The following is a 26,942-nucleotide window of genomic DNA, read 5'->3' on the forward strand; positions in this document are numbered from 1 at the left end:
CTAGATTTATTTTAAACTCAATGTTGATTCAACTGGAGTTTGTTTTGAAAACGGAAAAACAGGAAGAAGGAGTGAACAGATAACATGATGCCACCTTGAGAGCATTCAAACAAGTCACTTCACTCATGGAAATTAAATAGGTCAGACAAACATCCTTTTCTGCATTTCCTTGTTTTAAACCCCAGGGATGAGGGCTCCTCCTGAGAACAATTATAAAGGACAGCTTGCAGAAGTTCAGGATGTTTCTTCCTGTGTAAGTCAAACACAAGCTAAGGCTTGCATCTTTTATTAGTTTTACTTATATTCAGTTAAATGGGTCATCCCTTGTGCATTTTCTTACATATTAAGAAACTTTAAAAAATTATGTTTGAACTCAATTTAAATTGTGGCCATTTGATAACTATCTTATAAGCAAATAAATAAGAGAAGGAAAGCAAAATTACATCCTGCCCTGCTTTGAACAAACTGGTGAAACATTAATTGATAATAAAAGTTCATTTAGAAATATTTTAATGAAATTGAAACAGCTAACATTCAAAGCACATCAAGAAAAATGGTAGTTGTGACTTTCATTTTGGCATCGTAAAAGTTTAATTTTATTTGTTTATTTATTTATATTTTGTGATGCCAAAATAAAGCAAGATTATTTCACAGGTAGAAAATACATTTTAACAAAAAAGCAATAAAACAATGCGTCTTGTGTGCAAAGGTGATATATAATGGGAAAGTGAAAATGAGTCCTCCTCCACACATTCATATTGTTGAGAGACTGTAGACGCTTTCAGAACCACCAATACAATGGATATTACTTTTTCCAGGATTCTGTGAGCTTAGTTCTGAGAATACTGAACGATTTTTAAAATATTTTATTTATTTATTTGAAAGAGAGAGAGAGCAAACGCAGGGGGAGCGGCAGACAGAGGGAGAGGGAGAAGCAGGCTTCCCTCCCCCATGAGGCAGAGAGTCCCCTGAGGGGGTGGATCCCGGGGTCCTGGTATCATGACCTGAGCCATAGGCAGACACTTAATGGACTGAGCCACCCAGGCACCCCAATTGAACTATTTAAATGAAAGTTCTAAAATGTGACATCTCAAATGCTCCCTAAATTTAGCAAACAGATGCTTCTAATAAAGAAATTACCTCAGCTTTATAATTTCAACCCTCTCTTATATTTGAATACCAGAACTATAAAGGTTTTAAAAAACTATTCTTGTTTATTTCCAATAATTAGATTCTTTTTATCGTAAAACAAGAATAACACTTAAAATCATAGTCTTTCTAGAGTAGAACTAACCTATACATACATAGCATATTATTTTATGACATGGTAATATATTTAATGTGAATGCATTATACCATGATCATCATTAATTATAGGGGATTATTTAAGATTACTTAAGGTTATTTAAGATTTTGTTTATCACCAAAATTTTCAAGATCAGAACTCAAAGAATCCAGTGGGACCAAATGATTTGACCAGGGCCATCTCCTGAGTCTGAGACTTAGAGAAAAGAATATTTTATTTCCACAAACCTAATCTACTTATTAACCTTCAGTAAGTAAGCCTTTCTGTAATCCTTTTTTTTTGTAATACTTCTAAGCAAGAGAATTGTTTCTTCTAACAACTATAGCAGAAACTCAAATAGCAGGAAAATATAAGTGAGTATAAGTAATCGAAATGAATCACAAATGTTTTCTGACCATGAATCTGTATATTGAAATGGGATTTAACACCTAACAAAATGAACGCTGAGACAGGGACCACTAAAATAAAAGCTTCCCAATTGAAAAAATATTATAACTAAGCTTTTAAAAATTGGGGTATATATTTTACTCTTTTACAGTTGAAATAGCATTGTATCCACTAAAACAATTATCTTTTATTCTACTATGAGTGCATCCAAAAAAATTTCCAAATATAATTATCAGAAAGCTTCACATAATTCTCACTTTTCTTTAAATGAAGAATATTTTAAAACTTTTCTAAGTTGTCACAGACCTCAGTTACCAATTGTATATTCATTAGTAGAGGATAATCTGATATATTTATTTTGGGTCCAGTTAACTCTGTTGGCAATGAAAGGCCTGAAATAGGAAGATAAAAGAGATGGAAGTGTGGGATGATACTCTCTAAATATGAATAAACAAATTTATACGATCTTCAAATAAAACGTAAATTTACTATGAAACTTTTAAGATGGGAAAGTTACTCCTCTGTTACTTTAGTCTTTAAATAAATTTAATGTATTGAATTTCTGGATCCAAGTGCTACTTGCAATTTATGATGAAAGGCATTTACCCGTTCTTTCTGAACTGGCCAGTTCAAGATGCAGTGAGATTTAAACATCCCTCTTCGCAAACAGAGTGCATGGTTCAGTTTATAGTCTGGAATCTCCTCAAGAAAGATCAATATAATGGACTCTAGATTTTGTTCAATAGCTTGCTGAACTGCCTGGTGCACTTTGAATCTAGTAAAAAAAAAATTTGAAATAAGTTACATATCAGTATACAGTATTCAACAGCCAAAATCTCCAACATCCCCCCTTACATTTATTTTTACCTGTCACTAATAATCAGGTTATTTTTTTAAAACTTATTTTTAAAATTTTTTGAGTGGTGAGTCATAATATAAGTAATATTTAAAAGCTTAACTGAAAAGTACACACTTAAAATTTCACAATGTTCACCTACCTTTTGCATAATGGATCCTTTAATAGATGCTGTGTTATAACAAAAATAGTTTTTCTACTCTTTTTGATGCTATTAATGATTGACTCGAGTTCAAGGACACCTGCCTCAAAGTCCCTCTCTTCAAGACAAAATTTGAGAGTTTCATCTTTTTCTTCCATTGGAGAGAAGTGTTCCCAGACCCAATCTCTATCTTTATAGGCATGAATTATATAAGCTGCGTATTCAAACTGCTCTGGCTGTTTGTCTATTTCTTTGAAACCAAGAATTCGGTGCACTGAAACATTCCAATAAAAAGATATCCTCCAGCCTTCAAAATGGATCAGCAGCACAATAAAGATAAAAGTCAGTAAGACACTGGTATTTATTATGAAAAAGATTTCAAAGGGGGCACTGTCTTTGCAGGGTGATATATCAAAAAGCATCACTGGGAAACCATGATATTGAGGTGGAGTGTTGCAGAGGTAATGGCTTGATAACTCAGAGATGTTGGTATGGGTGCTGTTAATCCAATTAACAAACCAGGCAATACTTTCACAGGTACAATCAAATGGATTAAAGCTCATATCTAAATTACTGAGGTTCCTGAAGGCTGGCCCAAAAACATTCTTCTCAACTGATGTTATGAGATTCTTCTGAAGGTTCAATGACTTCAGAGACACCTGATCATTAAAGAGAGATGATGGAAATATGTTTAAATTATTCAATCCTAAATCAATGCTCTTTAATTCAGATAAGCCCTTGAACACCTCTGCTGGGATCTCATCAAAGCCATTAGACTCTAAATTAAGAATGTGGAGGTGAGAAAGACCCTTTAGAAAATGAACAGGACCACCGGGGTTTGCATGTTTCCATAGCCTTGCTAAGTTGTTATGCTGCATATCCAGAATTTCTAATTTCTCAAGACCCTCCAACAGCTCATCATTTATGTTGGCTATATTGTTGTTGCTTAGATCCAGAATGTTCAAGTTCCGAAGAGGATGAAAAGGTGAAGGGGAGCTGTCCACATTTCTAAGGGCCGTTCTTCGGAGCATCAGTCGTCGGAGGCTGGGAATCAAGGCAAAAGAGCTGCTCGTCAGTTGTAGGTATTTGTTGTAGGAAAGGTAGATTTCAACAATATTTTCTAGACCTCTCCACTCTTGGCCTGTGAGTTCTTGTCCAATTTCATTAAGGCCAAGGTCAAGTACCTGTAGGTGGCCCAGCCAAGAAAAAGCACCACTCTCTATTTTTGAGATTTTGTTTTTGGTTAGATTGAGTGTGATTAAAGGAGACTGAGCAAGTGACAAAAATGTTTCATTGGTTAAAGTTTGCAAACTTGTGAAGGAGTTGGAGAGACTCAAGTGTTTCAACTTTATCAATCCTGTGAACATATTGCTTTTTATGCCTGCAAAGTAGTTGTCTTCCATGTTCAGATACTGCAAACATTTTAGCCACTGAAAGGAAAAATCATCAATCCTGGGATGCGAAGCAAGGGAAGTGCTTTGTTTAGCAAAAGATCGTTTCAAATCCAGGTATCTTACATTGAGAAGCCCATAAAAGGAGTGGGAAAACAAATGCTCTATATTATTATACTCCAGTAAGAAATATTCTAGATGTGGAAGCCAGACAAAGGAATTGTTCTCAATCACATTCAAGTTGTTGTGGGAAAGATCGAGCATGGTGAGATTTGTATGCTTTAGTCCAAGGAACGTCATATTGCTTGTTCTGTGTAGCTGGGTGTTGCTTAAGGATAGATTCTGGATGCTTGTATTTGACAGTTCCAAACAAAGGTTCTCTGTGAGACTGGGGTTCAGCTGAACGTTGTTCAGAGAGAGGCCAAATAATTTTCCAATTGCATGGAAACACCCTGGAGAGAACTAAAGGTGGGGAGAAAAGGAAGTTAATAACCAAAGCACAGTGGTGTCCTCATGACTCTTGAAATGTTGAAACAATTCTTTACTCAGTCCCTTGCCCCTTCACCATCTTCTCTGTGTTTTCTCCCCACCTCTCACTGCACAGCTCCTTACTCTGTGCCTGCCACACCTACCTCGTGCTCCAGCCCCTCACCTTTTCTGGCCACTGCTTACCTTCCACTCATCATTTAAGGCCTCCTCTTCAGGGGGCCTCCCCTGAAACCTCAGTCTAGGTTAAGTCCCTGGTGCTTTTACTTGATCACACTGAGTATAATTGTAATTAATAAACTATTTGTAAAGTCACCCCTGGGGCAGATCCTGTTTCTGTCCTCATCACCCCTGTTCTCAGTGAATAACATGGAATGGATGGGTGGATCTTATTAAAAGCAGCGATTCACACTTTCCCTTCTGTGACTCTGAGTTCCAGCCTTTCTCTTTGTCTTTCCACCAAGGTTTTCTTCTGACTTTATTTCATGACACCACCTCCAGCTCCTTTCTGCTCTGCCCCCACTCCCCCCCTGCTCCCCGCACCGGAAGCCTTGGCTGCTGTGTGATTCAGCACCAGGGCAAGAGAATGGAAGGCAGGAGAGAAGGAATCCAGAGAGGACTGGTAGCCAGTCCTGGGCAGTGGTTAAACACCAGGAGCACAAAGAGGATCTGCCTCCTACGGTGCCTTCCATGACGTTAGGGTTCATGGAAGAAAAGGCAAAAATTAGGAGGAAGATGTACTTTTTCATAAGTAAAGTGAATTGGACTACAAAACAGACAATTGTTAAATTAATTAGGACGGACTTACATGACAGCACTATATTACAGTAATTGAAGTTGAGTTTTTGAATAATTCTCAATGATATGGAGAATGTTCATGATGTTGTATTATTTTTAGACAGCAGGAGGCAACGTGGTGTAGCTGTTAGGAGCATGGGCTCTGATCTAACACTGCCAGAAACCCAATTCCGTCACCAGAAAAATCACTTGTGAGACCTTGGTTCCTCAACCCTACTTCATCTCAATTTACCCTTGTGTAAAATGATGGTAAGAATAAGTTAGTTACAAGACTATGCATATATAGCTTATCATAGAGCCTGACGCACAGTGTAATTTGAATTTATACTCTGAATTTCACCTGCTATTGTTTTTTTCCAATTATCACTTGGAGTAAAGCTGGAGATGAAAATACCCAAATGCTAACATTGGTTGTCTCTGGACTGTGGGCTTTTGGATGATTTTAATCTCCCCCCTCATTACTTACATATTTTATAACACTTCTGCAATAAGTGTTCTAAATTTTAAAAAATGCTATTCAAATCTTAGCATGAGTATTGCATAAAATGTTCATTTGTTGTTTGTTTATATTTTATTATCTCAGGACCAATACACAGTCTATTTTTATTCTGAAAACCAATACAGCTTGTAAAAATCTGATTTAGTTTATGCTTGCCAATATTCTTATTCTCAGCCTGTAAAGGAAAAAGAATATACACATACCCATATATAAAAGTGATTAATGAACTGAATATCATGATCCAAAGAGAAGGTTAGTTACATATATTCCATTGTAAGAGGATTTTTATAATAATCTAATACTAGTTTTCATTTATGGAGCACTTACATGCCAGACACTGTGCTAAATTCTTTACCATACAGCCTAGGAAGTAGTTTTATCATTATGCCAATTTTATGAGTGGGGAACTAGAGTAAAGAACTTGAATAATTTGCCTGATTATATAATTATTAGGAGAGAAAGCCCAGGGGTGCCTGGGTGGCTCAGTCTGTTAAGTCTCTGCCTTCAACTTGTGTCATGATCTCAGGGTCCTGGGATCGAGCCCCTTGTTGGGCTCCCTGCTTGTTGGGGAGCCTGCTTCTCCCTCTCACTCTGCCTGCTGCTTCCCCTGTTTATGCTCTGTCTCTCCCTCTGTCAAATGAATGAATGGATGAATGAATGAATGAATGAATATCAATCTTAAAAAAGAGAGAGAGCAAGACCAGATGCAGAGCTAGCTAACCCAACTCTAAAGCCTGTGCTCTTAAGTATCATGCTTTTTTATTCTTTCAGAGATTTTGTGTGATAAATAGTATTGTTTCACTTTACAGGTGAGGAAACTAAGACCCGGGGAGGTTATGTAAGTTCCCCAAGGTCAAAGTACTGGCCTAGAATTGGAAGGGGAATTTCAACCCACTTCTATCAGACAGCAGAGCCTAAGCTCCTAATTGCTACCAGACTCTCCCATCTTGTAAGGATGAAATGAATGGTCCCAAGCAGGAAGTATGAAGGATTTCTGGAACATGGGGCAAGCATGAGGTGGTAACCCCTTTCTCTAGGGAATCTTTAGATTCTTACCCATGTGACACAGGGGCTGCCCACACTTAAAGGTAGAACACAAAAAAAAATTTACCTTGCTTCTTACCTCTTTAATTGGATTTGATGACAACTCCAATTTTTCTAAAGAAGAATTACCAAGGAAATCAAGTTCTTCACGCCTCAGTACATTAATTTTATTATTTGATAACAGAAGGTCTTGGAGATTTTCCAATTGGAGCTGACTTCCTAATTTAGTAGATGACAAACCATTATGAGATAGATCTAATTTGACTAAATTCTGAGAAAGAAAAAAGACATATGGAAGTTAGAGTCTTGTTTCCAAAAATAGTTCCTTTAAATATACTGGAGTCTTAGAAATGACTTAGAAATAACAGCAGAAATGTCACCTCTCTATTATTCTATAGAAAACTGAAAGTAGGGGTAATAAAAATCTTTGTTGTGATTGAAAATACCATTGCAGCAAGGGCTTTGTTTCTTATGTCAAGAATCATAAGAAAGAAAGAAAGAAAGAAAGAAAGAAAGAAAGAAAGAAAGAAAGAAAGAAAGAAAGAAAGAAAGAAAGAAAGAAAGAATGAATCAGGGATGCCTGGGTGGCTCAGGACATGGTCCCAGGGTCCTGGGATCAAGTCCCACATCAGGCTCCCCAAAGAAAGCCTGCTTCTCCCTCTGCCTATGTCTCTGCCTCTCTCTCTACATCTCTCATGAATAAATAAATAAAATCTTGAAAAAAATAAAAATAAAAAAGAATCATTTTATTTCTCTTACCAAAGTAAAAGGATGTAAACTTATTATTCATGATATAAGGACTATTCATAATAAGCATTTATTTATAATAGGCATTTCTTTATCATGTAAGGAATATTCACGTGGCTTAACAAACATAGAGTATCATGCATTAGCCTTGAAACTAAACGACTGGAAAAAAAAGAAAAAACTGTCCTTTAAAAAAAGTATGACTAGAACTTTGCTGTCCATGAAGTCCTAAAATGATTTTTATATTGAGAACGATTGACAGTTATATAAGTTTTGCATGATAACTAGTACAGAATATTTATTTTTGTTTGTTTTGTCAGTGCTGTGGGACATTTTATCACCCTTGTGCTATTTTTAACACATAAACTTCCACTCAGGTAAAAGGTAATGACCAGTTGATATATATTTGGGCAAAGTCTTATGTAATGCATATTAAAGAGAGTAAGACTTTTACTTTGCTTTTTATTTTTTTTTTTAAAAAGAATATTTTGCTAAGGATTACTCTAACCAAATTTTGAGGTTTTTGAGTCCAAAGACATTTCACCCACTTCAGAATCTAAGGAGGCACAAGAAAGAATTTTCAAATCACTAGGGAGCAAAATCATTTTATAAATATTTCTAAACTATTTAAGTTCGTACACTATTCTTGGCATATGAGGTCATAGAAATGCCAAATTTTTTCTAGGTCTATAAAATGAAGAAAACAAAGTTTTAAAGTGGCTTTGGTTTAAGAAAAGTATTCAATAATTGTCTCAAATTGAGACACAAGAACATATATTTTCACAGATGTAAAATTCAAGCAAAGTTTTGAAAAAAAAAGATGGCAGCCATTGGTAAAGCAGTATTGTAAAGATATTAAATCAAGATTACAGAATTTTTAATTAAAAAATTTGCTTTATCATGCATCAGTTTGTTAACTTTATTTAAGTCAGAATTTGGATGTGGCATTTTTTTTAAATTACTTCAGGTACTAAATCAGCAGCATTAAGAGTTTATGCTGTTCCTTGTGGGATATTCTGATTCTCCCGGTTATGACAGAACAGATTCTTTGATCCCTACCTCTTGTCTCTAAGTTGTATTTTTAATGGGAGGGAGCAAGAGAGGCAAAGTTCTTTACAATTAATACTGAAATTGATTTAAGATGCTATTTCCTCTTTTGCAAACATTTTCAAACATAAATGGCCATATTTGTATGTGGGTCCCCCTCTTCCCACTGAAGATTAGTTTTCTATTTTCTCACCTTGATATTTAGATATGAAGTTTAAACATGCATAAATGACTTGAAGACTTACCATGAGATAACGTATTTTTAATTTCTTATATGGAGATGAACATTGTCATCTTACCTTCAGGCTTCGAAAAGGATTATTTTGAATGATCTTGATTGAATTGGACATTAGATGGAGTTCAGTCAAATTCACGCAGAAGACAAAAGTTTGATCTGAAAGGTGAGATAGCTCATTGTGTTGGAGGTTCAAAATTTCCAACAAGGGTAGTTTTTGGCACAATTCTGGCTCCAGTTTTGAGATGGAGTTAAAACCTCCATCCAAGATAGTAAGTTGACTATATCTTGTAAAATTGGCAGGTGGTAATCTTCTGAGCTGATTATGGGTGAGATTCAACACTGTTATGTTTGCTGGGAGGTCATCAGGCACTTGAGTCAACTTCAGGTGACTACAGTCAGCTACTTCATGTCTAACAACACATTTATTGGTAGAGGATGTACACAGTATCCAAAAAGGCAACAGTCCCAAAAAGGAGTAGATATGATAAAGCAAACTCTGGCTCATGATTCTCCTCCCCTCTAAAAGAAATGTCAACAGGTAAGAGATAATATTAATAACATAGGCTTTCATACGCATTGGTATATTTCTTATAAAATAGATAACCAAAAGTGACGACGTATCATCTTTTTACTCGCAACTTCTATGATAATACAAGCATGTATTATACAAGCAATACATCAAATAGAAATAAGTCAAATAGCACAGAAAAGTAAAAAAAAATGGGGCATACAACTCCCTCTTCACTCTTCACCCCCAATTCAGTTTCAACGCGTCTTATTGAAAGAAGCACTATATGTGATTTCTATAAACCAAGATAAATTAGTTTTTTAATCATACTTTTGGGTGAATGGCCAATTTGGAGGGATATGTCTAACACCGGTTATTTGGTTATCATCTTGGAATCCATTCCACTGTTGTATTCCTGGGTGAATGCCACTATCATGGTTTTTAGTACCTTCTTTCTTGAATTTTTTTTTTTTTTTACTCAAGTATCTCCTTGAATAGCCCTTCCCCCTCTCTCTCCAAAATATTTTTTAAAGATTTTTTTTTTTTAAATTTATGATAGTCACACAGAGAGAGAGGCAGAGACATAGGCAGAGGGAGAAGCAGGCTCCATGCACCGGGAGCCCAACGTGGGATTCGATCCCGAGTCTCCAGGATCGCGCCCTGGGCCAAAGGCAGGCACCAAACCCCTGCACCACTGAGGGATCCCTCTCCAAAATATTTATAGGAAGTTTTATCTTTCAAGTTCTTGAATATCTGTTTTTGTTCTCTTGTCATATGATTTTGATGTGTAGGCTATTTGAGGTTCAAAATACTTTTTATGCAAAATCCTGAAGGCATTATTCCACTGTCTTCTAGTATTCATTGTTGCTAAAAAGAAAGCATGCCCATCTGGTTTTCTTTCCTTTATATGAAAGATACCTTTATTTTACTCTCCTTCTCCTCTTTGTAAGTATCTTTTCTTTTTCCTTGGTATTGTAAGATTCACAAGGATATTTCATGCTAAATCTTTCCTCCAAAATGTAGCTATACACTCTCAGGCATTTTCAATCTGAGGACTCATGTCTTCCTTAAATTTTTAGATTTCTTTTTCTATTATTCTTTGGATCATTTCCACTCTTTCTTTTCCTGTGTTCTCTCCTTTGGAACCACTTTTAGGCAGACATTGACCCTTCTGTGTGATCTTATTTGTATTTAAAGTTCCCTCTTCAGGGCCACTTGGATGACTCAGTCAGTTAAGCATCCAACTCTTGGTTTCAGCTCAGGTCAGGGTTGTGGTATCCAGCCCCACGTCAGGCTCCATGCTCAGTGGGGAATCTGCTTAAGGATTTTCTCCCTCTGCCCCTCTCCCCCTCACTTGCACTCTTGCTCTCTCTCTCTAATAAATAAATAAACAGTAAAAAAATTTCCTTTTATATTCCACCTTTTTATCTTTTAATTCTCTATTTCTAGATATAAGCTCAGCTTTTTGTATCAGGATTTGCATTATATATACTTTTTAAATTCTAGTAATTATATTTTAAATACATACAGAACAGTACACAGATGATGAATGAACAGCTTTTTGAATTTTCATAAAGAGCATGTCAGTACATTCGCCACTCATTTTGAGAAATAGAGCACAATGAGCCCCCCAGAAACCTCCCTTATGCTCCTGCCCAGACACCACCTCCTCCTTCCCCAGACAAGCACTTCATTATTTCATATACAGAAAGATTAAATTAACTTGCATTTGTATTACATGTGTTAACAGCATTGTGCACCATGTATCATTGTATGCCTTTTTTTAAAAACTCCAATTTAGGTTTGTGAGATTGATCCACATCTTGTCCTTTAGCAGGATTTGCTCATTTCCATTCAAGCAGAATATGGCTATATACCATGTTATCTTTTTTTTCAGCATTTCTAATGAAAAACCCTAGACAACAGCACAACTCACAGAATTTTACAGTGAACACGCTAGTGTTATCATATATCTACCCATCTATCCATCCTCTATCTACCAGTTCACCGAAGTATACTGCAACATCAGTACCTTTCCGTCTAAAGAGTGTGCATTGCTACCTCCAGTTCAGTATTTAAAAGTTTTTTTAATAGAGTTTTTCTTTTGATATAAAATTTGCATACACTGAAATGTACAAATCTTTGGTGTACATACAAAATTCTCTGATTTTTGACACATGTATACATCCGTGTAACCCATACCCTAAAGAGATCCCTCATCCCCTTCTGGTTCATTCTAATCCCTGTCTCCCAAAGACCATCATAACTCTGACTCTCTTCTACTATATTGTTAAGTGACTTATAACCTCCTATCAATGGAATCACATTCACTCTCTTAAATGAGGCTTCTTTCACTCAAGTGAACTTTTTGAAGTTCATCCGTGTTGCATATTGGGAGTTTTTTTTTAAACTAAATGGTATTCCATTGTATAAATATATTTTATCCAGGCTGATATTATTAGACACATGAATTGTGTGAAGTTTTTCACTAGTATGAATTAATTTACTATAAATATCTTTAGATATGTTTTTATGGACATATATATACTTGATTTCTTTGGGATAATTACTTGTGACTGGAATTGCTGGGTATTTGGTAAGATAGGATATAGTTACTTTTATAAGAAACTGCCAGATCTTTTAATGAAGTTTGTACCATTTTACATCTTTACCAACATTTGGTATTATTATTTTTCAGTCATCCTGGTGAGTGTGCTGTAATATCTCATTATGGTTTTAATTTTCATTTCCTTGCTGGCTAGTGATATTTAACTATTTTTTTTAAAGATTGTGTTTATTTATTCATGAGAGACACACAGAGAGAGGCAGAGACACAGGCAGAGGGAGAAGCAGGCTCCATGCAGGGAGCCTGATGGGACTCGATCCCAGGACCCAGGATCATGCCCTAGTCAAAGGCAGATGCTCAACCGCTGAGCCACCCAAGTGTCCCTATTTAACAATTTTTATTTGCTGATTATCCATTTGTATATCTTCCCTTATATATTTGAAGATTTCACTTATTTTTTAAATTAGGTTGTTTCTTATTTATTATTGCATTACAGGAATTTTTTATATACATATGTATTAGTCCATTGTCAGATTTATATTTGTGAGTGTTTTCTCCTATTTTGTGGCCTATCTACTCATTTTCTTAATGAGTGATTGTATCTTCAGAATCATGGTAAAGTCTAATTTATCATTTTTTAATTATTACTACTTTCTGTGTTCTGTCTAAGAAACTTAGCCTACTCCCAAATTGTTCTTTTTTAAAAAAAATAAAAGTATGGTTTTAGATGTTAGGTTAAGGCCTGTGGTCTCTCTGTAATAAAATTTTGTGTATGATGTGAAGGAGGAGTCAAGGTTCATTTTTTTTTCAGTTGCACATCCAGTTTGTCACTTTTTTTTCCTTTCCCCACTGGATTGCTTCAGGATCCTTCTTAAAAACCAAATAAATGTGGGTGGATTTAAGTGTGGGTCTATATCTGGGCTCTCAACTCTCCTACACAGAAATACCTGTCAGTTCTTAGGCCACCATCACATTGTTTTGATTACTATGGCTTTATAGTAAACATTGAAGTCAGAAGTGTAAATCCTCCCATTTGTTATTCTTTTCCTAGATTGCCTTTCCCATGCCATGGTTAATAGGAATTATCTGAAATAATTTTACTTATTTAATTCATTATTCCACCTGAGTGGAGTATAAAGCTATAATAGTAGAGGACGTGGTTGTTTTTACACTGTACTGCTTTGCCTGTATCTAGGAAAATGACTGGAACATAGCAAATATTGAATAAATACATGTTGAATGAATAGCTTTCCATGGGCAATTAATTAACTCAAGAAAAACTCTTATCTCTGTAAATAGTCACAACTTTATTTTGGTGGGATAGGTTCCTAATGTGATATTCTTTGGTATGATCATTTACTTAATTTCATTTTCAGATATTTAAAAAAATCAAATAGATTGTCAATGTATGGAGATAGATCAATAAAAATGATATTTAAATAATTTAAGTTTTTCCATAATTTCTAAAAGTCATGTCACAAGAAAAATTCCAGATAAGTTTTAAAGAATAAAGTCATTTTTGATGATTAATTGTAGGAAAATAGAGCCAGTGTATTTATAATTGTTCTAGTAGGCTTTTTAAAAATAGTAGTTTTACTTTTAATTCTAATCTAGTTCTCAGAAATAGAAAAAAAAGTCAGTTTCTTTATAATACTGGTACTGAGTATCATTAAAGCTAGATACAGTTTTTATATTTATAGGCTATGACAAACATCACCAGTGCAGGCCAGCTAGGATGCCCCTCACCAAATTGCTCAGGTACATGAAACATGTGGGGCTGGAAACGGTACATTCTGGAAATCTGGAACCAACTCCCCAAACCTCACCTCTCTGAGATCCTCCCAAATCTCTCTTCCCTGTACCATGAGTGCTTCTACTTTTCCTTACCAACTCAAACCTACAGTCCCTGCAATATATTCTCCTCCTTGTCTGGGGACATTTATCTCTTCTGGTAGGGCTATAAATAGAGATCAGAATTACTGAAAAGGACTAATCTCTTTACTAAGAATATCCCTGAAGGACTGTAAAACATTCCCAGATCTGAAAATATATTCATCACATGGAAAAGACGTACCAAATTACAGGCAGGGGGAGTGAAAAAGGAAAATCCACAGAGAGAATCTTATGAAATTTCAGGATTGTAGCCATTCACAAGAAAAAAGTCCCAAAACTTTCAAAGGAGAGCATACAATCAAATACTTCCAGAAGAAAAAGGTCCTGATTGATAGAAAACTTTCATCAGCAACCCTAGCCACTAGAAAGCAATAGTGATTAGCTTTCGAAATGATCAGGGGAGATAATTTTGATCCAAAAATTTCATTTCCAGCTGAACAGCTCAAGATAAGGAGAATATGCAAAGATTCAGGAAGTTTATAACTATGCAAACTGTATGAAAAAATTATTCTGGAATTTGCTTCAGTGAAACAAATGAAAATAGAGGATGAAATAGAAGGGAAAAAACTGCTATTGAGTGTGACGTAGTAGAAGCAAAGAAAGCTGAAAAGATGGAAAAATAGATATCGAGTGGGCCTTGCAATTTTACAAAGGTGCATAGAATTCCAAGTCTCTGTCCAAGTGGGAGATAATATTGTATCATGAGAAAGTCATGGAGTCTGGATCCAGGCTACTTAGAGCCAGCTACTATTTAGTTTGGCTTCTCCAGTTTGGTTTGAGCACTTCGCAATAATTTTTCCCCCTGAATGTATACAGATACAGTTAACCGCGGACACACAATCCTACTGTAAAAATGGGAGGTAACTTACTGAACCAGCATGGCCTGAGGCTGACTTGGATTTCGTCTGACTCGCCTGCATTTGCCAGTGTTACTTTCTCATCTTCCTGTACACCTAAATGCCTTTCTACTTGTCACCTTCTCCACTTTTCCTTTATGAGGTCAAAGAAAGCCACTTTGGTACTCCCAGGAACACTTGAAGTGTTTTCTCTTTTTTCAAGCACATGATCACAAAAGGCCAGCTCCTATCTCCTCTCCAGACAACAAAACTGAGGGAAGGAGATAAACTCTTTCAAGCTCACAAGGCTCTGTAGCTAATGTAAGACAAAGATATGATTTGTTTCAAAGGTTGTTACGAAATAATTTCCATGGATTTCCTAATGAGCTTTTCCAGGTACAGAACTCCACATAGGAAAAAAAAATTAATTACTGCATAAGATATTTCAGAATGTTAATTATAAATTCTTGCTATTATGTATATTCTGGGTTAGGATACACTTCTCTCTACACCTCTATCAGCTCTCTTCTATTCTCCTTGTTGATTCTGACTAGATTTCAAGCACCAGATCAAAGAAAGACCAAAGAATGCTAAAACCAACGTGCAGTCCCAGCTCGAGCTAACGAGGGATCCTCTCCCAGTAAGAATTTTAAAAATATACCTTCATTTGCTCTGATAACGGCTGACCATTCCTTTTTTTCATTAGTCCAAATCCAGTTATTTTCACCAGGGAAGAATGGAAGATTTCCTGCGATCTCGAAAGTGAAACTAAAAAAAGAAAAGGGAAAAAAACTTCAAGTTCTTGGATTCTAAGAAAGGCAAAGGGAAAAAAAAAAAACACAATATCAGCAAGAGAACTATTAAATTGCTTCTTAAAAATGTCTTGCTTTTTTTTCTTCAGGCAGTCCCTTAAAAGGGTCACAGATTTAGATTTAGTAACAGAGAAGTTGAAAAAGTGGAACCTCCCTTCTTGGTGTGGGCAGGGCTAGTGCTCCAGATGTTAGTAGATACCTGAGAGTGAATTCCTCTGTTTTTTTTTTTTTCCCAAAGGCTGTGCAAAACTGTCAGAACCTCCAGAGTGTGGTCAGAGTGACAGAAAAAAAAACCTCAATCCTTAATCAAAGCTAAGTACTTTCACTTCTCTTATCTTCTTAGCAACCCGGGAAGGTAAGTAATGCAGAAATTAACCTTTTGATCCAAGAAGACACCGAGTTCACAATAGAGGAATTGCTGGCTATGGCAAATCCAAAAGCCAGCCCTAATTCATGCCACTCCAGCTTCCACAGTCAGAGTCTGCTAGGGGGTAAACAGATCTGCACACAGAAGTCCAGATTCACCCGGTAGTTTTCAGTAAACTTTATTGACTAGTTAAAGGAATGTGCTTATCAGGAAACGAACACACTTCCCATTATTGATATCAGAGGATTTAATGTTACTAGCTATATTTTATATAGTAAAATATAACACTTAGAAGGAGCTGTAGAGATCACCTAATTTCAACTCCCTTGTTTGAGAAATGAGGAAACCTAGCATGGTGAAGGGTTTGCCTAAGAATATACCACAAGTTACCACAGTGCTTCACTACTCAGACAAGAAGAGTAATAAAACAGCCTGGAATATTTAAAACATGTCACTAGCTTGACTTGATTGCAGAACTGACAGCAAGAAATAGGTTTGTATCGTGATGCAACATGTCTTCCCTTGGGCCTCAGCTTAATTGGACCACATTGTGGTCACTGGGCTCATGGTCATGCTTTCCTGATTTTTCATTTGTCCTATCTATAATATAATACCATAAGCAAACCATTGTACTGAGTAAACAATTGTCTCCCACGTCTACCATTGTGATATGCAGTAAAACATGAACAGTATTCAAAAGTTTCTTCTCCATGAGCTCCTTGAAGCAGAACAGGGTATATTCTTTGTATTATGACTCTCTAGCCACTCTTCCATGGAAGGCTGGTACTTTGGCCTCCAAGGAACCAGGCTCCTCTTCAGTATTCAGACTTTTACATTATTTTTTCCCACATTGACTCTGGGTTTGGCCATGTGACTAGAGTTGGCCAATAGGATATTATTAAGCATGATGTAAGCCAAGACTTGATAAGCTTTTGCACATTGGCACTTACCATCTTTCTTTCTGAACTCAGCTGCTGTGTGGTTAGAAGCCCAACCCAGCCTTCTGCAAAGGCAACATGGAAGAGAACTGAAAGTCTGGTCAACAACTCCACTGAGCACCTAGAAGACAGCCAGCCTCAACTTGCTGTCCATATGAGTAAGTCATAATGGGAGTGGATCTTCTGATCCCAATTAAGTCACATGGGCAGGTGCCACATGGAGTAGAGATGAGTTGTCCCCAGGTCCTGCCAAAACTACAGGAGACGTAAACAAATAAATAACTGGCATTGTTTTAAACCACAAAAAAAAAAAAAAAAAAAAAAAAAAGACAAAAACAAAAAACAAAAAAAAAACAACCTGAGTGGTATGTTATGCATCATACATGCATAGATAAATGAAAAACATTCCCTCTACAGTCCAACACACCCATCTTTTATGCTTTATGACTCCTTGTGTATATTAGGCTTTCCATAACGTTGATTGAACTAATGAATGGCTTTTTCCAAATGCTTTTTATCGATTAGTTCATAATGCAACAATCAGTTTACATAGAGATATTAATGTCCTCAATTCTTGCTAGTTTCTGAATACATCACAGGTCAGTTTCCCTCCACTGTAGATTCCTTAATCATGCATTAACTTATTTAGCTATTATGGCAGTAGGTGCTACAATGACAAGACTCATTTTTTTCCCTTTTTAAAAGAATTAAATCAAAGTTGTTTGTGATATATCTCCATAAATGTAAAATTACAAGTCCAATATTTTTTGGTATTTTGCAGTATGATAGATAAGCCAATCTCAGGATAAAAATGAAGCTGCATTATCCCCAGGGCAGACAAGATCTATAGCTTTCTAGAAGCCAAAATCCCTTAAATTTATTAAATTTTAGTGATTTTACTAAAATTTATAAATTTTATAGTTTCCTCCTTCAACTTGAGCAAGTACTTGTTAATGAAAATTGAGTAAGATGTATATGCAAAGAATCTGAAAGAATGGTTTGATAAAAACAGCAAATTTCAGAGTCCGGCAGCTATAAGCTGAATGTAATTGGTAACTTACTATTTGTATATTTATGGAACCAAAGACCCTCTGCCCTTCTCTGCCTGCTCCTAATAATAATTATTGATACATTAGACATTGTTTTTAAAGGGCAATTACAGCCTTTTTAATGCTAGGCAAAGAATTTTTTGATGATTGAATACAATGTATAATCACTAGGAAGTCTATTTATTTCATCATAGGATTTGTAAAGGAAGGCTTAATTATTGTTTTCATCATCAACAATATCTATAAAACTAGACTACTGAAGGCTATATGAGACAATGTTTACAATTTCTCATATAAATTAACTTAAACATGAAGATTGCATTGTTGTAATTTCTGACAACATATATACAAGTTGATATTGTGCAGAGAACAGACTATGTGAAAAAACAGGTTAATATCAGACAAAATAATTATACTATTGCCGGATCTGATGAGGTCCAAATAGAGAACTGGTTATTGAGGAATATTTAAACTTGGGTCAGCACTGAATATCCAATTGTCAGGGAGCTGCTGGTATTTGGGTATTTAAGAGTCAATATCATGCACAGGTTTAATTTAACATGGTTCTTAAGAATCTCCACAATAAATTGGACTAACCAATCTACTGGACTAACTAATCCCTGTGTTAACAGGAAGCCCAAGTAAGGGCATACCTTTTCATCATTAAAACTTCTCATGGGTTTGTAATGTGATTAATGTACTATGGACCTAGGTAAAGAGTTAAGTTTGCCTCAGAGCACTAGCTAGGTAGGCATTTTAAATCGTGCTCACTGGTCTCCCTTCATAGCCACCTTTGGAAACAGACATGATCCTACTCTGTACCATCTGAAATTTCTGCAGGCATTTCTCTCTCTCTCTCTCCTCTTTGGTATCTAAACTCTTTTTCTAATGTAAAAGTACAGTTCCTCTTACCAGTGTCATTTCCATGTCTGCTCAATGACTTCAGTTGTTTTAAATTAAGCTCATCCAGACAACTCAGCAAGAATTTTAACAAGAGAGGAAATAATGCTATGTTCTTCCTACTACTCTAACAAGTACTGAGCAAAATGAAACTTGAACTTCCCTTCTGAAAAAGAAACCAACATATGACACACAGAGCTTCTGGTTTAACCTAAACTTGCTTACTTATTTATTTAGTAATTTTTCAAGGTAGTTGAAAATGGTGATATCTTTCAGTCTCTTATAAACCTGTGAAATGCGTTAATACGAATAGGATTTCACTGTCCTTTACGGACAGTCCCATGGTATGGCTAAGGGCTCTTTAAACCGTATGCCTTGAACTTAATATTCATTTATTAAAATAAAAAATAAAATTCTAGACCCAAATTCACTATGATTCTACACTTTAAACATCTTAATTAAATTTGGTAAGCTGCTGTCCACCGGGCATCCAAAGAATGGAGTCATAAATGGCAGACAAAGCCAATCACACTTAACACAAGAAAGTTTAAAGTGTCAAAAGCAACTAATAACTTAGTATAATCATATTGAACTGGTCTTTGGTGAGAACTAATGCTCACGAAATTGGTCTCTATTTTATAATGCAAATTTTAAATCAACAGGGGAAGTTAAAAAGAAAGCCCAGAGTTGGAAAGGCTGGACACTTGCTTTTGACCACACTTCTTGATTTTTACCTAGGAGGAAGCTCAATCTGTTTCATGAGATGGTTTATAATAAGAATATGGGAACCAGTCCTTAAAAAGTATGAAGTAAAAGTGGAATAAAGGTGGGGCAAGGAAAAGTTTCCTATGATAAGGATATAGAGCTAAAATACATAAACCTAATAAAGTTCAGAAAACCTCAATACAGAGTTTGTAGGCTATATAAAATGCTAGTCTTATTCTTTTCTTTATCTAGAAATAAACCAATATAAGAGTTGAATACATACTTTAACAGCATCCAAAAAATGGTAACATTTCTTTTTTACCTGTATGTGTTTAAATTACCTGTATGTGTTTGTTCAAATTGCTACTTGGTTTCATATTCTTATAATTGATTTACTGTAAGAGGTTTCTGGGATATTACAGAAGTGGCTTTCATCTAAATGTATTGAAAATTTTTTGCCTAATATGTTTCCTTTTAATTTTTAATAATGATTGTTTTAACTACACAAAAGTTCATAACAGATGTGATATTTGCAAAATGTCAGACTATCATTTGTAAAATGACATTTGGAAAATGTTTTATCCTGTGAAAACATCAAAAACTAATAAACTGGCTGAACTAACCTTATAGCCAAAGATCAACAAGTGAATTCCCAATCAAGAAAAATTTACCTTAAAAATGATAGGAAATTTCGTGGAAATTTTACTCACCATTTCCCTACTCCCTCTTGGCTCAGCACAGTCTTCATATAGAAGATGCAGCAGCCAAAGTCCCAGCTATGGATTAAACTAACTGGCAATGTTCTACCCTTTCTGGAGGCTTCATAAAGGACTAGTAGTCTCATCTAACTTGAATCTCAGACTTAGGGAAAAGCAGTAGTCACTGTTTGTGAAAGCTTCAGGAAGATTACATATACAGAGGCACGTGAGGCAAAAGAGGACAGATGGGTACATATAACTGACCATCGAGGTCCCTGGGGAGAAGTTGGAATGGGATTCTTTGGGCTATTAAGACATTCAAAAATAGCCACGTATGTGGAAGAATTGAGAGAGTCACACACAAGCCCAGGCAAGAGGCATTCTCAGAAAAGACCTTAATGGACCTTAAGCTTTTATCTCAGGCTTATCCCTAAGCTTGGAACACACCAAGCCAGTTGATGAAGCAGTGCCTTAGCACAGAGCTGGTTTGCAAGGATTGGGACGGGTATCCAATTTTCAAGTAAAAAATCATAAGGCAAATAAAGAAATAAGAAATCATGGCCCATTCAAAGGAACAATATAAATCTCCAGACATTCTCCTTGAGAAAGCACAGACACTGGATTTACTAGACAAAGACTTTAAACCATCTTTCTTAAACATGCTCAAAATGCTAACGGGAGGGGAGGAGAGGAAGATTGTGGCACAGTAGGAGGAAGGCTGTGCCTCATCCAGCAAACACAACTAGATAACTATCACATCATCCTAAATACACCATGAATCAACCTAAAGACTGACAAAACTAACTCCATAACTAAAGGGAGAGAAGAGCTACACTGAAGAAGGTAGAAAATGCAGAGATGCAGTTTAGGGGGTAAACAGATCAGAGGTGCTGCAGAGGGGAGGAAGTGATGGTCAGAGAAGAATGAGAGAGAAAGGAACATACAGGAGAATGCACAAGGAGAATATGTTCCCAAAACTATTGTCTTGGGAAAGGAGAGGGGCTGAATTTCATGAGTTCTTGCAAACAACAGAGCTTAAAGCCTTAAGTTTTCAATGTCAGTGGGCTTGGCTTGGATGGAGCCCTGATGGCACTGCACTGCTCCTGGAGAGAAGGCAGACAAACAACCCAGGGGCATATGGCTTGGAAACAGTGAACTGAGAGACACCTGAGGCACACAAGAGGGAGATTATTCACTATTCTCAGAGTGCTTCCCTGAGAGGCAGCATTCACAGAGACCCAGCCCCAGGAACAAAGGAGGTGGCTGGTGCCAATCCCCTCCCCTGATCCCCAGCATAAACACAGATCCACATGACAGAAGCAGCTCAGTATGCCAACACTGGCTGCCTAACTTGGTTACACCAAGCTCCAACCCCCGGTGCTTTGGTAGAACTGCTCTTCTCAGGCAATCTTGTCTCATTATTCCCAGTGTGGCAGTCCTCTTCCCTAGAAGACTAGCACAAACCCCTATCCACACCGCCTCTCCCAACCAGAGGGTTCTCAAGGTTTCAGTTCTGGTGGAGTTAGTGTCAGGACTCATTTAACAAGCAGACCAGAGTACATCTTGTTAAAACCAGCCAAGGACCAAACACTGCCCACTGTGGGCAAAGGTGAGCCTCTGTAGATGATTGCTCTGAATGATAGAGCAGCCAGCACACAATAGCAGAGTGCACACAACACACACTGAGACACTCCCTGAAGTGCCAGGCCCTGGGAACTACATGATTTCCTCTTAATAAGGCCATCATTTTCAGAAGCAGAAGACATAACTAACTTTTATAATACAGAGAATAAGGCGGAGACTGAATAAAATGCCAAGATGCAGGAATTTATCCCCAAGAAAGAACAAAATAAAGCCACTGCCAGAGATCTAAAAGAGACAGATAGAAGTAACGTGCAAGATAGAGAAGTTAAAGCAACAATTGTAAGGATACATCCTGGGCTTGAGAAAAGAATAGAAGACATCTTTTACCACAGAGATAAAAGAGTTAAAAAAATCAGTCATAAATGAAAAATGCAATAGATGAGATTAGAAACAGACTTAATACAATGAAGAGCTGCCTGGAAGAAGCAGAGGAATGAATTTGTGAGATGGAAGACAAAATAATGGAAAATAATGAAGCTGAACAAAAGAAAGAATAATGGAACATGAAAATAGACTTAGGGAACTCAGTGATTCCATCAAATGTGATAACAATTGTATTATAGGAGTCTCAGAAGAAGTTACAAAAGGGGGAGAAATTTTATTTCATGAAATAATAGCAGAAAACTTCCCTAATTTTGGGAAGGAAACACACATCCAGAGAACTCCCATCAAAATCAACAAAAGCAGACCAATGACAAGACATATTGTAATTAAATTTGCAAAATATAATAATAAAGAAAAAAATCTTAAAAATAGCAACACAAAAGAAGACAGTAACATACAAGAGAAAAAAACCATAAGGTTAGCTGGAGATTTCTCAACAGAAACAAAGCAAGCCAGAAGGGAGTGGCATGATATATTCAAAGTGCTGAAAGGGAAAAACCTTCAGCCAAGAACACTATCATTTAGAATAGAAGGTGAAGTAAAGAGTTTCCCAGAGAAACAAAAACTAAAAGAATGTGTGACTAAACTAGCCCTGCAGGAAATATTAAAGGGAACTCATTGAGTGCAAAGCAGAGACCAAAAGTGGTAAAGACAAGAAAGGATCAGAGAAAAGCTCCAGAAACAACCACAAAACAAGTAGTAAAATTGCAATAAATAATATGTCAATAATTACTTTGAATGTAAATGGATTTAATGCTCCAATCAAAAGAGATAGGGTGTCAGAATGGATTAAAAAAAAAAAAAGACCTATCTATATGCTGCCTGCAAGAGAGTAATTTTAGACCTAAAGGTACCTGCAGATTGAAAGTGAAGGGACAGAGAAACATATATTATGCAAATGGATCCCCAAAGAAAGTGGAAGTAGCAATATTTATATCAGATAAACTAGACTTTATTTTTCTTAAAGATTTTATTTATTCATGAGAGACACACAGAGAGAGAGGGACAGACACAGGCAAGGGAGAAGCAGGCTCCATGCAGGGACCCCGATGTGGGACTTGATCCCGGGCCTCCAAGATCACACCCTGGGCTGAAGGCGGCGCTAAACCACTGAGCCACCCCAGCTGCCCTAAACTAGGCTTTAAAACAAAGATTGTAAAAAGAGACAAAGAAGGGCATTATATAACCATAAAGAAGACAATCCAACAAGAACATATAACAATTGCGAATATTTATGCACCCAACTTAGAAGCACCTAAATATATAAAATAATAACAACATAAAGGAACTAATTAAGAATAATACCATAAGAGTAGGTCAAAGGACAGATCATTCAAACAGAAAATTAACAAGGAAACAATGGCTTTGGGTGACACACTGGACCAGATAGACTTAACAGATATATTCAGAACCTTCCATCCTATGATGGTAGACTACACATTCTTTTCAAGTGCAAATGGAACATTCTCCAGAACAGGTCACACATTAGGCCACAAAACAGGCCTCGACAGTTACAAAAAGACTGAAGCCATACTGTGCACCATTTTTGACCACAGAACTATGAAACTAGAAATAAATCACAAGAAAAATATGGGAAAGAGCACAAATAAATGAGGACTAAACAACATGCTACTAAACAATGAATGGGTCAACCAGGAAATCAAAGAAGAAATTTAAAAATACATGGAAACAACTGAAAATGAAAACAGAACAGTCCAAAGCCTTTGGGATGAAGCAAAAGTGTTCCTAAGAGAGAAGTATATGGTAATACAGGCCGACCTCAGAAGCAAAAACAAAAAAAAATCTCAAATGAACAACCTAGCCATACACCTAAAGCAGCTGGAAAAAGAGCAATAAATGAAGCCCAAACCCAGTGGAATAAATGAAATAATAAAGAGTAAAGCAGAAATAAAGGATATAGAAATCAAAATCAGACAAACAAACAAAAACAATAGAACAGATCAATGAAACCAGGAGCTGCTTCTAAAGTAACAAAATGATAAACCTTTAGCCCGACTCATCAAAAGAGAAACGATCCAAATAAATAAGATCACAAATGAGAGAGGAGGAGCTACAACCAACACCACAGGAATGCAAATATCAATAAGATATTATGAAAAACTATGCCAAAAAATTGGACAACCTGGAAGAAATGGACAAATTTCTAGACACATATAAACACCAAAACTGAAACAGAAATAAATATAAAACTTGGACAAACTGATAATCAGCAAAGAAATGGAATCAGTAATCAAGAAACTCCCAACAAACAAAAGTCCAGAACCTAATGCCTTCACAGGCGAATTCTAACAAACATTTAAAGAATTTAAATTAAAGAGTCAATATTTTTTCTTCTCAAACTGTTTTAAAAAATAGAAAAGGAAGGAAAACTTCCAAATTCATTCTATGGGGCCAGCATTACTCTGACATCAAAACCAGATAGAGCCTCCACTAAAAAAGAGAACTGCAAGCCAAAATCCCTGATGAATATGGGGTGCAAAAATTCTCAATAAAATACTGCAAACCAGATATATTTAAAAAAAAATCATTCACCACAATCAAGTGGAATTTCTTCCTGGGTTGCAAGGTGATTCAATATTTGCAAATCAATCAATGTGACACACCACATTAATAAAAGAAAGGATTAGAGCCATATGATCATTTCAATAGATGTAGAAAAAGCATTTAAGGAAGTATGACATCCATTCATGATAAAACCCCTCAACACAGTAGGTTTAGAGGGAATATACCTCAATATTATAAAGTCCATATATGAAAATCCCAGAGCTAATATCATCCTCAATGGGGAAAAACAGAGAGCTTTTCTTCTATAGTGAGGAACAAGATAGGGATGTCTACTTTTAGCACTTTTTTTCAACATAGTACTGGAAGTCCTCACCACAGCAATCAGACAAGAAAAAGAAATAAAAGGCATCCAGATGAGCAAGGAAGCAGTGAAACTTTCACTTTTTACAGATGATATGATACTATATATAGGAAACCTGAACAAATTCATCAAAAAACACCTCTGCTAGAATCAGAGAAAACACCTCTGCTAGAATCAACCTCACTAAATGAATTCAGTGAAGTTGCAGAATACAAAATCAATGTACAGAAATCTGTTACATTTCTAGGGGCACCTGGGTGGCACAGTCAGTTAAGTGTCCAACTCTTGGTTTTTGCTCAGGTTGTGATCTTGAACTTGTGGGATTGAGCCCCATATTGGGCTCTGCACTCAGCTTGAGTCTGAGTCTGAGTTTCAGTCCCCCTGCTCCCCAGATTAAAATTCAGTGAGACTTCAGCGAATCTTTTTTAATATCGTTGTCTCTGACTACTCTGGCTCAGTGGCAATTATATACTCACTAACATAGATTTGTAATTATTTTATACTTTTGTCTTTTAAATTCTCCAAAAAAAAAAAAAATGCCAATATCTTCTCCCATTCTGTAGAGTGCCTTTTAGTTTTGTCGATTGTCTCCTTGGCTGTGGAGAAGCTTTATATAGGTTATATAGTTTACTTTTTATAATTTACTTTTGTTTCCCTTGCCTCTGGAGACATATCTAGAAAGAAGTTCCCTAAAGGCTGATATCAGAGAAGTTACTGCCTGTGTCTTTCACTAGGATTTTATGGTTTCAGGTCTCACATTTAGGTTTTTAGTCCATTTTGGATTTATTTTTGTGTATGGTATAAGAAAGTGGTCCGGTTTCATTTTTTGCATGTTGCTGTCCAGTTTTCCAACACCATTTGTTGAAAAGACTATCATTTTCCCATTGAATATTCTTTCCTGCTTTGTTGAAGATTAATTGATCATACAGTTTGGGTTCATTTCTGGGTTTTCTATTCTGTTCTCTTGATGTATGTGTTGATTTTTGGGCTAGGACTATAGTGTTTTGATGACTATAGTTTTGTAATATAGCTTGAAGTCCAGAATTGTGACACCTCCTGCTTTTCTTTTCTTTTTCAAGGTTTCTTTGGCTATTCAGGGTCTTTTGTGGTTCCATGCAAATTTTAGAATTATTTGTTCTACACCTGTGAAAAATGTGTTGGTGTTTTGATAAGGATTGCATTAAATGTGGAGATTGCTTTGGGTAGTATAGATCTAACAATATTTCTTCTTCCAATCCATGAGCATGGAATGTCTTTCCATTTCTTTGCACCCTCTTCAATTTCTTTCATCATAAAGAATATAACTATAAAATTACATAAAATAAAATGAGAAGGGAATAAAAAATATGTTATTATAAAAATCAACTAAACACAAAAGAATGCAGTAATGGAGGAAATGAAGTATGAAGAAGCTACAAGGCATACAGAAAACAAACAACAAAATGGCACAAGTTAGTCCTTCCTTAACAGTAGTTTCGTTAGTTGTATATATTCAATTCCCAAGTCAAAAGGCATAGATTGGCAGAATGGATTAAAAAAGCATAATCTAACTATATGCTAGTTACAGGAAATTCACTTTAAATCTAAAGACACAAATACTATGAAAGTGAAAGAATGGAAAGATATATTTCATATCAAATAATAACGGAAAGAGGGTTGAGATGTTTTTACTAATATCAGACAAAATTGACTTTAAATCAAAAACTGTTATGATATGAAGAATATTATATTTTGATAAAAGTGTCCACCAAGAACCTATGAAGAATTTTAAATATATATCCACCAAACATGAGAGCTTCAAAATATGAAGCAAA

General features: G+C 36.0%; 1 protein-coding gene across 4 annotated transcripts in view; it reads right to left on the reverse strand.

Moving 5' to 3' along the window:
• Window positions 1–480: 480 nt before the first annotated feature.
• TLR3 (toll like receptor 3) overlaps window positions 481–26,942 on the reverse strand; it is a 28,499-nt gene continuing 2,037 nt past the window's right edge. Inside the window, exons 2-7 of one of the 4 annotated variants that reach the window (XM_038560328.1) lie at window positions 16,874–17,116; window positions 15,406–15,512; window positions 9,003–9,460; window positions 6,989–7,180; window positions 2,692–4,544; window positions 481–2,468 (exon numbers count right to left, since the gene is read on the reverse strand). In XM_038560328.1, coding sequence (XP_038416256.1) covers window positions 2,240–2,468; window positions 2,692–4,544; window positions 6,989–7,180; window positions 9,003–9,446 — 2,718 coding nt within the window. In that variant the 5' untranslated portion in view covers window positions 9,447–9,460; window positions 15,406–15,512; window positions 16,874–17,116 and the 3' untranslated portion in view covers window positions 481–2,239. Of the gene's footprint in view, window positions 2,469–2,691; window positions 4,545–6,988; window positions 7,181–9,002; window positions 9,461–15,405; window positions 15,513–15,755; window positions 15,775–15,932; window positions 16,061–16,873; window positions 17,117–26,942 lie in introns of those variants that run through there. The other 3 variants (XM_038560329.1, XM_038560331.1, XM_038560330.1) reach the window with 3 other exon arrangements.

The sequence above is a fragment of the Canis lupus genome, chromosome 16 (genome assembly GCF_011100685.1).
Source record: "Canis lupus familiaris isolate Mischka breed German Shepherd chromosome 16, alternate assembly UU_Cfam_GSD_1.0, whole genome shotgun sequence".
In the NCBI taxonomy this organism is placed as follows: domain Eukaryota; kingdom Metazoa; phylum Chordata; class Mammalia; order Carnivora; family Canidae; genus Canis; species Canis lupus.